This window comes from Bos indicus, chromosome 6, assembly GCF_029378745.1.
Source record: "Bos indicus isolate NIAB-ARS_2022 breed Sahiwal x Tharparkar chromosome 6, NIAB-ARS_B.indTharparkar_mat_pri_1.0, whole genome shotgun sequence".
Taxonomy (NCBI): domain Eukaryota; kingdom Metazoa; phylum Chordata; class Mammalia; order Artiodactyla; family Bovidae; genus Bos; species Bos indicus.
The window spans coordinates 91395496-91411888 of record NC_091765.1 but is presented as its reverse complement, the minus strand read 5'-3'; the positions used below and the strand labels follow the sequence as shown (position 1 = coordinate 91411888).

Here is a 16393-nt window from a genome sequence, read left to right as displayed (position 1 = left end):
CAGAGTGAGAAAGCAGACAGTTGAGAGTAGAATACAAATAAAAGTGACATTCAAGAGATGGATAGAAGAAAATGAGCTCAAGAAGGAGAGAAAATAAATAAAATGAAATAAAATTCATATTTTATGGCAAGACAAGAAAAATTTCAACATAAAAAATTTTCTCTGCCCTTGACCTCCTTTCTCCCAACACTATGTATTGTATATCTGCAATATGCATCAGCCAGACCTCCCCCATTAACAGGAATGCCTGCTTGACCAAAAGAACAACATTCTACTAGCACCAACAAGACGACTCCTTAAAGATAATATTCCTTCTTGAATCTGAAAGGGACCACATGACCAACCATGATCTAGATTGCATAAACTGTCGATAATACATCATTTGATGTACAGCCCTCTGTCTCAAAAAAACATATAGAACAGGGCCTTGATTTCTCACCAGTGGAGCAGTTCTCAGAGCTTTCTGAGGTGCTCTTCCCCAGTTATAATCCTCAAATTTGGCTCAAATAAAATTTTCCAATTCTTTCTTAGAGTGACTGATTAATTTTTTGTCAACATACAAAAGAGTAGACTCATGGAGACCCATGGAGTAAAATTTAAATCAAGGCACGACTTATGAGATGATGAAGGTCAAGGCTGACAAGATGAAGCATTGGGGACATCAGCATAAAATGTTTTGATCAATAGTGAGGATGAAAAATATGGTGTTAAGAGGAATTAAGGAGAAGATAAGTGGTCTGCTCGGGAGAAGTCTGGATGAAAAAAAAATAGAGGTCAGGTTATAGTGGGAGGGATAGAGGAGGTCAAAGGATGGGATGATGAACTGCTCTGAGATGAGACTTCAGCATGTTTTAGACTGAAAAGGAGAAGCTAGTAGGAAGGATGAAGACGGGAGAGAGATGAGATGACGCATGGAGGGAGTTTTCAGGGGAAGGACATCTCATGTGCTGGGGAGGTGTGGAGTAGGGTGCTATCACATGATAACTTTATATATATTTTCATGATGTGGGAGACAAGGCTCATAGGTAGTTTGCTCTACCTGAACTAATATTCTACCCAAATCTCCCTGTTGTAGGTTCCCTCTTCCTTTTGTCAGCAAACAATTCACTCTCCCTTGGACCTGCTATCTGCGTCCTGCAGAAACATCGCACTTAAGTTATGGGAAGCGGCACTTCAACCCAACACCACTTTGCTTTCCAGAATGCAGAGAAAGGTATGTGCTTCCTACCTTCAGCCTAACTGTGGGGACCCCAGTGGAAGCCTGCATTGCACAGGGAGGGGCTTCTCAGGGTGGACAGGAAATCGTTATATTGCTCCTCATGCTGACTCCTGAAAATCAGCTTCTCCTCCTTGTGACATGACCACAGGATACTCAGCTGAATATCTTAGGACTTGATTAACTATATTTAATAGAATTAAAATTTACTCAAGGAGTCAGTGTTGTCCATTGAGTTTACCACAAACTCCACCTTTACAAGTGAGAGAAATAAGATTGGGCAAAAAGGGGATGAAATAGCATTCCAGGTATTCCAGGTAGAGGGTAACAAAGTCATGAAGCAGGCAAAAAGAAAGGCATTTTCAAGGAACTGAATGGTTGACGTGAATCAGATAGAGAATGGCATGGCATGAGGCTGCAGAGCTGTGCAGAGCCCAGATCACTCAGGAGCAGGTAGGATTTAAACTTCATTCTAAAGGCTTGAAGAACCATTGTAGAATTCAAAACATACATAAAAGACTCTTCTGGCTTCCATGAAGAAGGGATTGTGGCAGGGATTGGAGTGGGTGGTGTAAGAGTAGAAGGAAGAACAATTTAGAAGCTAAAGGTCCATATAGTCGAAGCTGTGGGTTTTCCAATAGTCATATATGGATGTGAGAGTTGAACCATAAAGAAAGCTGAGCACCAAAGAATTGATGCTTTCAAACTGTGGTGCTAGAGAAGACTCTTGAGAGTCCCTTGGACAGTAAGGAGATCAAGCCAATCAATCCTAAAGGAAATCAACCCTGAATATTCATTGGAAGGACTGATGCTGAAACTGAAGCTCCAATACATTGGCCACCTGATGCGAAGAGCTGACTCAATGGAAAAGACCCTGATGCTGGGAAAGATAGAAGGCAGGAGGCGAAGGGGAGAACAAAGGACAGATGTTGGATAGCATCACCAACTCAACGGACATGAGTTTGAGCAAGCTCCAGGATATGGTGAAGGAAAGGGAAGCCTGGCATGCTGCAGGGGTCACAAAGAGTTGGACACAACTGAGTGACTGAACAAGAACAAAAGTCATCTAAGCAAGAGATGATAATGCCATGGTCCAGAGTTGGTGGCTATAGAGATGGGAGAGAAGAGGATGAATTCCCACAATACTCAGGAGGTGGAATGGACAGGATCCACCTGATTACATATATGGGGTTGGGGAGAAGGATGAATCAAGATTTACGTCTGGGGTACTTCCTGGTGGTCCAGTGATTAAGAATCCCCCTGCCAATGCAGCCTGGAGAAGGGAATGGCAACCCACTCCAGTAGTCTTGCCTGAAGAATCCCATGGACAGAGGAGCCTGGAGGGCTACAGTCTGTGGGGTCACAAAGAGTTGGGCACGACTGAGCAACTACACTTTTTTCTTCTTTCTGCCAATGCAGGGGATGCAGCTTTGATCCCTGGTTGAGGAACTAGGATCCCACATGCTACAAGGCAACTAAGCCTGTGCACTGCAATGAAGATCCAGCACAGCAGTCAAAAAAACAAACAAGCAAAAAAAAAAATCTATTTGAGCAACAAAATAAAGTATTAACAAAGAAAAGATTGATGTCCAGGTTTCTAGATACCTGTTCTGTGCTTAGTCATGTCCAACTCTTTGCAGACCATGGACTGTGGCATACCAGGCTCCCATATCCATGGAATTTCCCAGGCAAGAATACTAGAGTAAGTTGCCATTTCCTACTCCAGGGATCAAACCCACATCTCTTTCTCTTGGGTCTCCTGCATTGGCAGGCAGATCCTTTACCATTGAGCTATCTGGGAAATCCAGCATACCTGGGTAGGTGATAATGCCAATTTCTGACGTAAAATTAATGGAGAAGAACCAAGTTCAAGTAGAATGAAAGTGATGATTTATACAAATTGGGTTTGAGGTGCCCACGTAACATGCAGGTGGAAGTGCTGAGTAGACAGTTGCATACTCAGATCTGGGTTTTGGAGACGTCAGTGGAGATCCATGCCTTTGGAAGGCATCAGAGTATGGGTGATTGTAGAAGCCATGGGGGTCACTGAAGTAGCCTAGAGTGAGAGTAAAGACAAAGCAATGAAGGAGTCTACTACTTAAGCATCAGGTCGAAGAGGACGAGGCAACCAGAGATGTAGAAGGAGGCAAGGGAAATGATGCTAGCACCTTGTTTCTATGGGGCTTCCCAGGTGGCTCAGCTGGTAATAAATCCGCCTGCAATGTGGGAGACCTGGGTTCGATCCCTTGGTTAGGAAGATCTCCTGGAGAAGGGAATGGCTACCCACTCCAGTATTCTGGCCTGAGGAATTCCATGGACTGTATAGTCCATGGGGTCACAAAGAGTCAGACATGACTGAGCGACTTTCACTTTCACTTGTTACTATGAACTTAAGTATCTTTATAAACTCATGGCCTCCTTTCTAGTTTGGCAACACATCCCAGGCTCATCTTGCATATTTTTGTCTCCAGATTAGAAATCACTATTTCTCCAGGGTTTGGGGTGTTCGTGACCAGGCTGGTCATTACTTCCTATACTTTTTCAATGAACAGATATGGAAAATATGCATTATTTTAATGGAAAATTTATACTTAGGATCACAATAATTTTACCTAACAACTTTGACATTCTATCTCCTTTCTCTTTATTAATAATGATACCAGTATGGTATTATTTACTTTGTCCTTCAGTATATAAATCAGAAATACAATAACAGTACTATTACAACAATATGATTACTGAAAACTCCTTAAGACTTCTTTGTAGTTCTTTTTGCCCTTTGAGTATATCCACTTAGGCATATACAATTCCTGAATTTTCAAGTCATTTGAAAGAACTCTTTTCTACATGGTTATGCCAGCAGTGCATACAAGGTTAGATTCGCTCATTTAACATTTGCTTTTTAAACATTGATTTTTTTGTTTTGATTTAAATTTGTTTTATAATTTTATAAAACATGTATACAATTCACATTCCAATTATCTGGTGCTGCATAATAAACGGCCTCAAAACTTAGTGGCTTAAGACAACCATTTTATTCTGCTCGTGATTTTGTGGGTCAGGAATTTGCCAAGGGCCCAGCTTGATGGTTTGCCTATGACCCTCAGGACAGCTGCAGCTGGGGGTTCAGCTTCCGGGATGGTTCTTCACCTGGACTTCTGTCTCCCCAGGTGGTTGCCTGGTCCTCAGTGTGGAGTTTTCACAGCCAGGTGTCTGTAACTTTTCCCATAGGACGTGCTCTGCACAAGGCTGAGGAGGGGAAACCCAAGCATCTTATACTGCACTGTAGGGAACGGAGGATGGAGTGGAGGTCCTTAGACTACGCTGTACCTCACAGCGGCCATCTCAATGAAAGCTAACCCAGGTTCTAGATGGAGGCTTGGGAGAGTGGACGCAGAGGTACTACCCGCTTTCCCCGCCCTGAGTAGCCGAAGCGGAGCTGAGTGTATGTCTAGTCAGCAGCATTTGCCTTAAAATGCCTGAGGCAAGGAGTTAGCAAACGACATTTTCACGGAAACTTGGTGGCCATGATGTTCCTCAGTGTTGCTCACACTTTGGCACAAGTGAGGATTATGCATGGAGCTTGTTAAACCTGCAGATTCCTGGGTTCCATGTCAGAGTCATAGTGAGGAGCAGATGTCTGTGTGTTTGCCCTGAATTCCTAAAGCGTTACTTTAGGTAAGGACCACTTATTCTGGATGTTGCATTCACTATTCTGAATGGGGATTTACATAATTTAGTCTTTGTCACTTACTATTTTGTGAGTGCCTTTGGAACATACTTAGTGTATGACATTTTTTTTCCTCACGGAAAATCAAATTCAGCTTTGCTTAAATTCCTCTCAAGGTTCTCTTTTCCCACTCACTGTTGGATCTCCTCTTAGGGATATCAGCAAGAATTCCATGAGCTCTCTAATGCCAGCTAAATATATTAAATCAATCGGTCTGCTTTTCACGAGGTTGACCTGAGTGAACCTGCCGGGTTTCCTTTGTAATCCAGCTTTATCCACAAAGGCTCCATTCATCCCCGAGGGCACTTTCAGGCCCAGGAGTTTAAGGAGAGTCTAGTCACTCATGTGGACAGCTGTCCTCTTCTCTGGCAGCAGTAGTTGACTGCAGGTCCTAAAGCTCAAAGGAAGAATGAAACCTCCTCAAGCCATCCTGCAGTACATGAGCACCCAGCACAGGTCTTAAGTCCACAGACTGCCCTTCAGATTGGACAGTCAGCACCACCCTGGATGTGAGGTGATGGGGATACAAGCCACAGGGATAGAGTGAATATGGGGACAGCAAGCACTGACCCCCACCTGACATGATAGTATGTAGTGATGCACGTTTATTCCCCCCACTCATCATCTAGTTCATCTCCTTTTCTAGATGAGGACTCTGAGGCCCAGAAAGTTGACTGGATTGAGGCTACATAGCTGGTCAGGGCATTTCCAGGCTCAGAACCAGACTCCTGACATCCTATCTATTGTGTTAGTCGCTCAGTCGTGTCTGACTCTTTGCAATCCCATGGACTGTAGCACACCAGGCTCCTCTGTTCATGGAATTCCCCAGGCAAGAATACTGGAGTGGGTGGCCATGCCCTTCTCCAGGGGATCTTCCCAACCCAAGGATCAAACCCAGGTCTCCGGCATTGCAGGCAGATTCTTTACCATCTGAGCCACCTGGTATCAAAATATCCTTCCCACCCTGTGACTCCCGCATCATCCCACTCCATTTTCTTTTTTTTTTTGCATTTGAATGTATTTATTTTTTTATACAGTTTTCAAAGGTGAATTTCCATTTACAGTTGCTATAGAATATTGGCTATATTCCCTGTGTTGTACAATATATCCTTGTAGCTTATTATATACCTAATAGTTTGTACCTCATACTCCCCGCCTCTATATTGCCCCTCCCCACTTACATCTCCCACTGGCAACCACTAGATCTGCGAGTTGTTCTCTAGATCTGTGAGTTTGCTTCCTTTTTGTTATACTAGTTTGCTTCCTAGTTTGTTGTAGTCTTTAGATTCCACATATGTGATATCACACAGTATCTGCCTATCTCTGACTTATTGCACTTAGCATAATGCCCCCCATGTCCATCCAAGTTACACACACACATACACACACAGATACATGTGGCAAAACTTCATTCTCTGTTAATGGCTGAGTAATATCTGCATCTTCCCACTCTTCAAGTATACTGCAACCTTGCAGCCTCCCCAGTTTACGTGTCCTTCTCAGAATCCAAGCTTTCCACGTCTACATGTATAAATGTTTTCATTAAACAGTGGGAATTCCAATAACCCTCCATGACATGAGTATAACAGGTAAGACTGGAGGAGGGATGGGGGCCGGAAGGGGGACTCGGGCTCCCTGGCCATCAGTGGGGTAAATCCTTCCTATTTGATGGCAAAATGTAGTGCTTTCCCCCCATCTTGCCTCCTGCCACCCTCAGCTTCCCGCTAGGCCCCAGGAGTCCCATCTCACAAACTGGCTTTTCCATCTGTGTCACAGCCTTCAGGGCAGCAGCCCTGATCCAGAGGTGGTACCGACGCTACGTGGCCCGCCTGGAGATGAGGCGGCGCTGCACCTGGAGCATCTTCCAGTCCATCGAGTATGCCGGGCAGCAAGACCAGGTCAAGGTGTGCCGGGATGTGGGACGGGACCACCTCCAGCTCTGCCCCTCAGTCCCCCGGGCAGCAAGCCCCAGGGGCCTGGAAGGATCACTCCTGGGTTCCCCTTCTGTCTCTAAAGCCATAATTGCTTGGGTTTCTCTGCAGCTCCACAATTTCTTCAGCTACCTTGTGGATCACTTCACCCCCAGCAGTCACAATGAGAGTGAGTATGAAATGCCGCCCGGCGGGTGCTCCGGTCTGAGGGTCAGAGATATCAGGGTGAGGCCGGGGGTGCACGGGGAGTGAGAATGTGAATCTAGTGACGGCCAGGGAATGAGCGAGGAGGTTCTCCTGGAAGCAGACCTGGAGACAAGAGTTTGAGCACAAGGAGTTTATTTGGTAAATACAGGAAGCACTGGGAGGTGGAGGAGGGGCTCAGGAAAGGGGAGGCACACAGTGAAGGAGTGGGGAGCTAAACCGGCAGTTTGTCCCGGAAATAACGCAAAACACAGCCCAGGAAGCCTCCAGCCTGAAGGCCGCAGGAACTGGAGTCTGTGTCAACTCCTGAGAGTCACTGGTGGGAGCTGCTGGGAGGGGCGGATGGGAGGGGTCATTCACGAGCATCCGGCCTGTCTGCAGATCCCGGGGAAGCCCTCTGGCAGCAATGCTGGGGCGGCCTTTGGAAATCAATTGCCCGAGAGTCTGAGGCATCTGCCGTACTAAGTACCCCAGAAATGCCTGTGAACTTCCACTTAAAATTTTCTTTTAAGAAAATTAAATGTGCATTAATTTTTTTAAAACACCATCCTTGTAGAGAAGGGGGACAAAAAGAAGCAAATGTAGAAAAATATGGGAAACGTATTGAAAATATGTTCATTTCCCCAGTACCCCTTTCCTCCTGCTTACCAACCTAAGCCCCTAAATCTCTGTACTTTCTAAGTCACTCTCTTAAAATAAAAGTCAAATGGCTTTGACATGATAACATAACCTTTCTCCTGCCCATCCTAGATTCTCATGACCTCGCCTTCTACGTTCTCCTCCCCTGCGTTGGCGCCCTTGCCCAACCGGCCACGTCCCCTCCAGTACGGTCCAGGGAACGGCCTGAGTCTGAAGGCCTGCTCTAAGCCTGTCCACCCTTTCTGTGCCTAGGGGACTTCCTGAACCGCATATTCACTGAGGAGCGATCCCCCCAGGCCTCCGAAACGCAGAACTGCGGTGACTACGACTCCATCGAGGTACCGGACAGTTACACAGGGCCACGCCTCTCCTTCCCACTCCTTCCTGACCATGCAACTGCCCTGGTGGAAGCTTTCAGACGAAAACAAGTAAGCTCATGCCAGGGTCCTGGGTCACCAGCAATCCCATGTAAAGTGTAGCAGCAGAGTAGACGCAAATGCAAAAGGAATGGCCCTGGATTTAGGGTGTTCATGTCAGGGATCCACCAGAGAGAGCCACTCGCCCTTTTCTTAGCCAGGACCTTGTGGTTGATCAGCCGGGTTTTATATATTGAAAACCCCTCCTCCTAATCATGTAATCTCTTTGTTCATTCATCTCACAGATATTGAGCACTGCCATGGGCAGGCACTGTTGCAGATACTGCACTGAACAGTGAACAAAACAGACACAAATCTCTGCCTGCAGAGGGGTAACATTTTAGTGGGGAGACATAATAAATAACAAATTAGTAATATATGTATAATATATCATATATACATTTTATATATATATATATATATATAATATGTAATATATTAGGTGATAGAGCTATGTCAGAGCAAAAGCTAAGTTCCCGGTGGGAGAGATGGCACTTTTACAGAGTGATCTGGGAAGGCATTACTGAAAAGGTGATTTCTGAGCAAGGGTCGAACATGGTGAGGCAGTGTGCCATGTGTACATCTGGGGAAAGAGTTCTAGGTGGAGGGAATAGATGGAAAGACCCTGGGCAAGACCTCGCCTGGACTGCTCCAGGACATCAGCAAGGCCACTGGGGCTGGAGAGGAGGGAACCAGGAAACAAGTGTCAGGAGATGGAGATAGAGGGGTAAGTAGGGTAGACTCAGTCTTCTGAAGGAGATGGGGAAACCATGAGCACAGAAATGATATAATCCAGCTTTCTTTTTAAAATAGTCATACTGTTTGATGAACAGAGTGTAGGGAGCAAGGGCTGAAACAGGGAGGTGGGTCAAGAGACTATTGTAATATAGTCCAAGCTTGAAACCCGGGCGGAAGAGGTAGTGAGAAGTGGCCAGATTCCAGCTCTTAGGCCAGATTCCAATCCTTCCCCTTATTTCACATTAAGATAATTCACTGCAGAAGATGGGATGATTTTCCCAGTAATGTCAGGATCACTGATACCATCAGTGTATATGCACTTCTTCATAAAACAATCATATGTTTCTCCCTAGCTAAAGGCAAGGAAGGGTTACACAGGGTAGGAAAGAAGAGGACATTGGTTTAGTATTTGAAGGATGATAAAAACGTGAACAAGGACAGAGGATGAGTGAAAAAGAAACGATCTGTGCATAGGTCCCAGGAGCAGTTTACTAGGGTCACTTAACGTGGTCTTGGGGTCATTCAGTGGTAAATTCGTCTTCCTTCATGAATATGTGTTGCTTTGTCCCCTCCCTGCCCTTCTTCCTAGTAGAGGCTCCATGCTCGCTATGTCTTGAATCTTTTGCATGAAGCCAGGAAACACCTGGTACAACTGCCAAACATCAACCAGGTCTCCACTTGTTACAGCGAGGAAATCACAGTGTGTGGTAAGAGCCAGTCAGAAGTGGCTTTATGTGCTGGACATGAACCAGAAAATTCTGCCTGTTGTGGGGGAGAGAAGGGAGGGCTAGAGGGGTCCTGATGGCCACGTGGGCAGGCCAGCTTCATGCCTTCACACTGAATATATTTACATATTTATTCCACAATTACTTAAACTGGGGGTGGGGAGGGCAGGTGCCATGAAGGAGAACTGTAGGCCAGAGGGCCCAGCCTCTTCTTGATTTTTCCAAGAGATTCAGATTTGGCCCCAAACTCATGCTGTCCATTCAGAACACAATTCCAGCAAGTAACTAGACCTTCGCTTGTTAGAAGACAGTTTATTTATTGTACCTGAACAGGTCTGAATGCCTAGCAAATGATTCCTTCTGTCTACATTTCCTCTTAGAGAGAAATCCTGTTAATGACAACTTTCTCCATCTCCTTATATGATCAGTGATGTTTTAATACCCATTATAGGGGAGACTAGATCACACAGGGGCTGTAAACCAGCACTTCCAGGGCCACATGCAGCCTGTGATGTCTGCTTCAAAACGTTCTGAAATTTCTAGTTTCCAGCGTTTGAAAGTTGGGAGGATTTCATGTTAAAATCTAGATTTCCAACTTCTTGAAAAATCTTGTAACACTGACCCACATAAGTGAGTACCAGCTTCTTACTTTAAGATGGGGCAGAAATCTCTCCAGTTCTCATCCAGGCTTTCAGCCCTACACCATTCTGTCCCATTTCTGCTTTAGTAAAAATATATCATTTACTGTTTGTGATAATCATACAGAAGAAATATCATGCTTTCTGCTTTCAATATTAACTAACCTTGCAACAGGGAAGCTAATATTTTGTTGTTTAGTCATTAAGTCATGTCTGACTTTTTCTGACCCATGGGACTATATAGCCCACCAGGATCCTCTGTACATGAAATTTCCGGGCAAGAATACTTGAGTGAGTAGCCATTCGCTTCTCCAGGGGATCTTCCCAACCCATGGATCAAACCCACGTCTTCTGCACTGCCAGGTGGATTCTTTACCACTTAACCACCTAGGAAGCAGCTAATTATTTGTCCCTGTCTTGTATATGGAAAAATGAGTGACCATAAGTTTATCATGTTTTCCTGGGTATTTTTATTTAAATTGAGTTACAACTGACATAATATTGCATTAGTGTTAGGTATACAATGAGTATTTTTTTATAGTAAAAATTAGAAACAATGGTGTAGATCATTCAAAACTGATATTTTTTCTTTGTTAGGAGATTTACATGGCCAGTTGGATGACTTAATATTTATATTTTATAAGGTATGAACCCTAAAATTATGTTCCTGTCTTGTTCTGAGGTTTAATTTAGAAGTTCACATACAGTATCTATTAAAAAATGCTTAAGTATTACTTGTATTTTAAAATATTTTAGAGTAATATTTGCTACTTTGTAGCAAATGCAGAATGTAAAAATGATTATTGTATTATAGTGTATTTTTGTAGACTGTTTAAAAAACAGAAAATCTATGGTTAATAAAATCATTATTTGGAAAAAGAAAATCAAGTACTAAATAGAGAAAATTATTTATTATCAAAGCAACTGAAAGCTATTTACATACCTATTTTTAGTTACCAAATGCTCTGTATAGTGATAACTATTCCACTAAGAGGAAATGTAGACGGAAGGAATCATTTGCTAGGCATTTAGACCTGTTCAGGTACAGCACTGGCTTTCAGGCCTGATGTGACTGTCAGATGCACAATGGCTTGACCCGATTTCCTATGTTTCTTCTTGGACTTGACTCTCGTTTGGAAGAACGGCCTCCCATCACCAGAGCGGGCCTATGTGTTCAATGGCGACTTTGTGGACCGAGGGAAGGATTCAGTCGAGATCCTAATGGTTCTGTTTGCCTTCATGTTGGTTTACCCAAAAGAGTTCCATCTTAACCGAGGAAACCATGAGGACCATATTGTGAACTTACGGTACAAACCAAAACACGCCTGGAGATTTGGTCTTTACTGGTTGCGACTGTGAAGTTATTTTTCCAGAGCTTCTTCTTTGTTAGATGCATTTTTAAAGCAGTCTTCAAGTTTATAAAGTGGAATACACAATATATACCATTTTAAAAGATTTTCTTAAAAGTTTACATATTATCCTACTGTTCTAATAAAACTATTACATTTGTTTTCACATGGCCAAACACTTTAATCATACAAACAGTAAGGGTTCACTATAGAAAAAGTACAAAATATAGATAAGCAAAAGAAAATTAAAGTATCCCATATTTCTACCCACAGATAATATTATAATTTTAAAGAGTTGGCAATTATTTTGCAATATTTTTTCTCTATATATTTTTTAAATTTATTTTTGATTGGAGGATAATTGCTTTATTATATTTTGTTGGTTCCTCCTATACATCAACATGAATCAGCCATAGGTATACATATAGAATTTGCATTTTTATAAGAATGTAACTGTGCCATACATAATATCGCTAAATTTAATATCTGTTTCTGCTTCTAACTCTAGATATGGTTTTACCAAGGAAGTGATGCATAAATATAAGGTACGCAGCTCTTAAAAGCAAAAGTTTCTCTCAGTGCAGATAAATCAAGTGCATTATTTAAAACTTAGTATCATGTTTTCAGATACACGGCAAGAAAATACTAAAACTACTGCAAGATGTGTTCTGCTGGCTTCCACTGGCCACTCTGGTTGATGAGAAAGTCCTGATTCTTCACGGTGGAGTGTCAGACAGGACTGACTTGGAGCTCTTGGCTAAACTAGACAGGCACAAGGTACTGACTGAGCACTAAACTAATGTGGATTTCTGTATAATGCCAGGCGTTGCTGCCAACGAATGTAAAACAGATGTCATTTTGACTCCATGCTGACTCCAGCTGACTGATAAGGGCTAAGAGAATCCATTAAATCTTTGAACAGAGGATTGGGAATCCACTGCTGGAGCAGGTGTGCTGTGATCCATTCACATTTGCCATGGATGACAGTGGGGAATGGGAGCTACTGCCATCTGTCGAAAGCCTCGAGTCCTAACCACTGGACCTGCCAGGGAACTCCCTAGAACTTTGCTTTCTAATTTTCCACTTCCAAAATGAAACAGAAAAAATAGAAACTACTGGGGTATAAGGTATTCTGTTTTTTAAATTCCCCCTCCTCCTGCTTGTTTTTGTTAAGTTCCTTTAGGACAAGTATTGATACCATCTCTGGTTATTTTGTATTTCTGCTAGCACTTTCCTTGCATATAGTAAGTGCTTAAAACATGGTTGTTGAGTTTAACTGCAGGGATTGAGACCCTGCAAGCTGTGCAGTGCAGCCAAAAAAAGCAGCAATGATTCTGTTTTCTTTTAATCATAGACTCTTACCCTTGAATCGTATATTATAGCCTCTCTCCTCCAACTGCCCATCCACACAGGAATGAATCCCTGCTATGACATCCTTGAGCAGTTCCAAAAACAGAGAACTCATTTACATAAGCCAGTCTACTCTGGGCAACTCTAATTGATGTAGAGTAAGTTCTGTATATATGAACGAATTTGGTTCTAAGAACACATTCATAAGTCCAGTTTGTCCCAAATTACCCTAGGTTCCCAACATAATCAGCTATACAGTACTGTACTGTATTAGGTTTATAGCACTTTTCACACAAATAATACATACATTAAAAAACAGATGCAAAAAACACTTTAAATCTTACAGGACGGTACCTTGAAAAGTACAGTAGTACAGTTTAACAGCTGGCACACAGGGGCTGGCAGGCATGTCTTTGAAAGTTTGCAACCTGTTCATATAGGTTCATATATACAAAGACTTACTGTAAAAGTCTATACTGTTGCGGTTCAGTTGCCAAGTGGTGTCCGACTCTTTGCAACCCCATGAACTGCACCACACCAGGCCTCTCTGTCCCTCCCCATCACCCAGAGTTTGCCCAAATTCACATCCATTGAATCTGTGATGCCATCCAACCATCTCATCCTCTGTCACCCTCTTCTCCTTCTGTTCAGTTCAGTCGCTCAGTTGTGTCCGACTCTTTGTGACCCCTATGAGACATAAATGAAAGAGTGTGGCCTTAAAATCAGACAGACCTGAGTCAGAATCTGGAAACAGGCACTTCTTGGCTGGTGTGGCAGCTTTGTGTACTCGGTTGTCCAGGCGCCAGGGCTTCTTATGTCTTGTTACTCTGCCACCCTGAGAGTGACATCCCCATGCCCTCATGTGCATAGCTCAAGATAGCTTGCCACCACACCTGTGTTCCAAGCAATACAGTAGAGGAATGAAAGGAAGAAGAATATCCTACCCTTTAAAGACATAGTGAAGAAGTTGCAAACATCTCTTCTGCTCTCATCCCATTGGTCAGAACTTAGTGCATTCCTGTAGGCAGGATGTGGTGGCTCCTTTGATCTCTGTGGGACCATCTTAACTCCAGTGTGATGGATCCATGGCTTAATTCCCTTCAATTTCACCAGGGAAATGGGTCATGAGTATCACAAGATCCAGTCCAGCAAGATGATACAGAAATGCATGGTATGTGCTAAAAATAATAACACCTTCCACTAATTACTCTTTAATTAAAAATAAAATTCTAAAAAAAGAAAAATAACATCTTCCATAAGTTGTTCAGATACAAGGACCTTGCTATGTCCATTACAGACTCACACTTCCTAGGGTCGGCATTCTGAGAATGGTTAGGACTCCAATCTGATCCCCATTCACTGGCCTTAAGTCTTCAGGAAAATACTTTGGATAGCATCTTATGAGATCCACATCAGTGATCAGGGCCAACACGGGCTGGTTTTCTGGATGTTTATTCTCCCAAGATTTCTACAGGATCCAGCCTCCAGGACAGCAGTGGCACGGGCAAACATCTGTGGGAAACGTTAACCGCTAGAAGTAAACTTACATAGAGCTGTGAAAGTAGCTTCTGATGATTCTACATACCCGACAGTGTCTATGTTCCTTAACTGAATTCCTTCTGGATCTCAAACTAGTTCTGAAACAATGGCAGGGTCTCTAGAACAACATTTCATAGTTGCTCAACTGGCATCTGCTTCTAAGGCCTGGGCTTCCCTCGTGGTTCAGCTGGTAAAGAATCCGCCCGCAACGTGGGAAACCTGGGTTCAATCCCTAGGTTGGGAAGATCCCCGGGAGAAGGGAACAGGCTACCCACTGTAGTATTCTGGCCTGGAGAATTCCATGGACTGTATAGCCTATGGGGGTCACAAAGAGTCAGGCATGATTGAGCAACTTTCACTTCTAAGGGCTACCTTCAACTGGAAGTAGGGCAACCAGTGAGGGTTTATCACAGGTTAAAGTAATCTCCTGACAACTTTTAGCTATAGTCTTTTTAAGAGTGTGATTCCTCTTCCGTTTTGCCAGTAGATTGGGGTCGTCAAGAAGCATGTAATTTCCAAAGAAGGCTTAAAGCTCCAGATACTTCTTGAGATAGTCTTGCTATAAAGGCCCCTTTATTGTCACTCAAAATGGACATAAGCAACCCAAACCTAGGAATTTTTTTTTTTTTTTAGGAGAGCTTTAACAACCTCATGCATTTTCAGGCCAGCAAGGAAATGCTTCTATCCAACCAGTACAAGTGTTCACTAATAACTAATAAGGGCATAAGGTTTCCAGTGACTACTGGCATCACAGTGAAGTCACTGATCTTCTCCCAGTCCAGCACCTGGAGTCTGAACTCCTTTGATTAAAGGCAGTGTCCCAGTCTTAGGATTATTTTTAGCACACACATGCATTTCTGTATCAGCTTTTGAATTGTCCTTTGCATGTTTGGTCCTGTAATAAGCTTGCGAATCCACTAGAGGGTGCCATCTCTCCCACAGTGGGTACTCGGGTGTACATAATGTTACACCTTCTGTAAGTGTTCAGGTACAAGGACCTTACTATATGCATTATAATCCCAGCCTTCCCAGAGTCAGCATCCTGAGAATGACCAGGAGATCCCATCCAATCAGATCCCATTCATTGGGCTTAAATCTTCAAGAAAATACATAGTATCTTACCAGATCTACATTGGCGACCAGAGCCAACTCTGGGACCTAGGTGCTCCTGGCTGCTGGCTTTGCTGCTTGATCTGCTAGATTATTCCTTCCAGCAGTCACACAATCTGCTTTCTGATGTCCTGAACAGTGGACATTCATTCTTTTGGCTCCATGACAGTTTCTAATAAGGTTAAACTTTCTTCAGCAGGATTAAGTTCCTTATTCTCTGCAGTTAACAGTCCTCTCTCCAAATGGCCCTATGAACGTGAACCACCAAGAAAGCATACTTTAGAATCAGTGAAAACAGTTACTCTCCTATCCTTACATAGATGGAGGGCTCTCATCTTAGTTCTCCCTTTTGTGCAGAGATTCCTGGGGGAAAAGCTTCTGCTTCCAGGGTATTTTGGTGAGTTACTACCACATACCCAGCTTTGCATTCTTCCTAGTCCATAAAGCTGCCTCCATCTGTGAACATCTCAAGGTCTGGGTTCTCCAGTGGCTGGTCCATCAGGTTGGGATGGCTGGAATAGACTGGTTCAATTATCGGAATACAATCATGCATAAGCTCTTCAGTACTATTTGGGAGCACACTGGCAGGATGCAAGGTGGAGGCTGTTTTCAGAGTGACATTAGGATTATCCAATAATATAGCCTGATACTCTCCACATCTTCCTGAAGTTAACCAATATCCTCCCCCTCTGTTCTAGGAGGAAAAATAAACAGTGAGGGGTATGTACTGTGGCAGGTTGTCCTAATATAAATTTCTCCACTTCTGGTAAAAGATCACAGGTCACTGCTACAGCCCAAAGACAAACTG

The 16393-nt window shown here is 43.4% G+C and overlaps 1 protein-coding gene across 1 annotated transcript in view; it reads left to right on the top strand.

Moving 5' to 3' along the window:
* Positions 1-16393, top strand: part of PPEF2 (protein phosphatase with EF-hand domain 2) — a 45270-nt gene that overhangs the window by 8760 nt on the left and 20117 nt on the right. Inside the window, exons 2-10 of the mRNA XM_019962939.2 lie at positions 1076-1213; positions 6723-6850; positions 6989-7046; positions 7973-8148; positions 9467-9581; positions 10835-10881; positions 11378-11544; positions 12095-12131; positions 12214-12363. Of these exons, the coding sequence (XP_019818498.2) occupies positions 1159-1213; positions 6723-6850; positions 6989-7046; positions 7973-8148; positions 9467-9581; positions 10835-10881; positions 11378-11544; positions 12095-12131; positions 12214-12363 (933 nt within the window). The 5' untranslated portion in view covers positions 1076-1158. The remainder of the gene's footprint in view (positions 1-1075; positions 1214-6722; positions 6851-6988; positions 7047-7972; positions 8149-9466; positions 9582-10834; positions 10882-11377; positions 11545-12094; positions 12132-12213; positions 12364-16393) is intronic.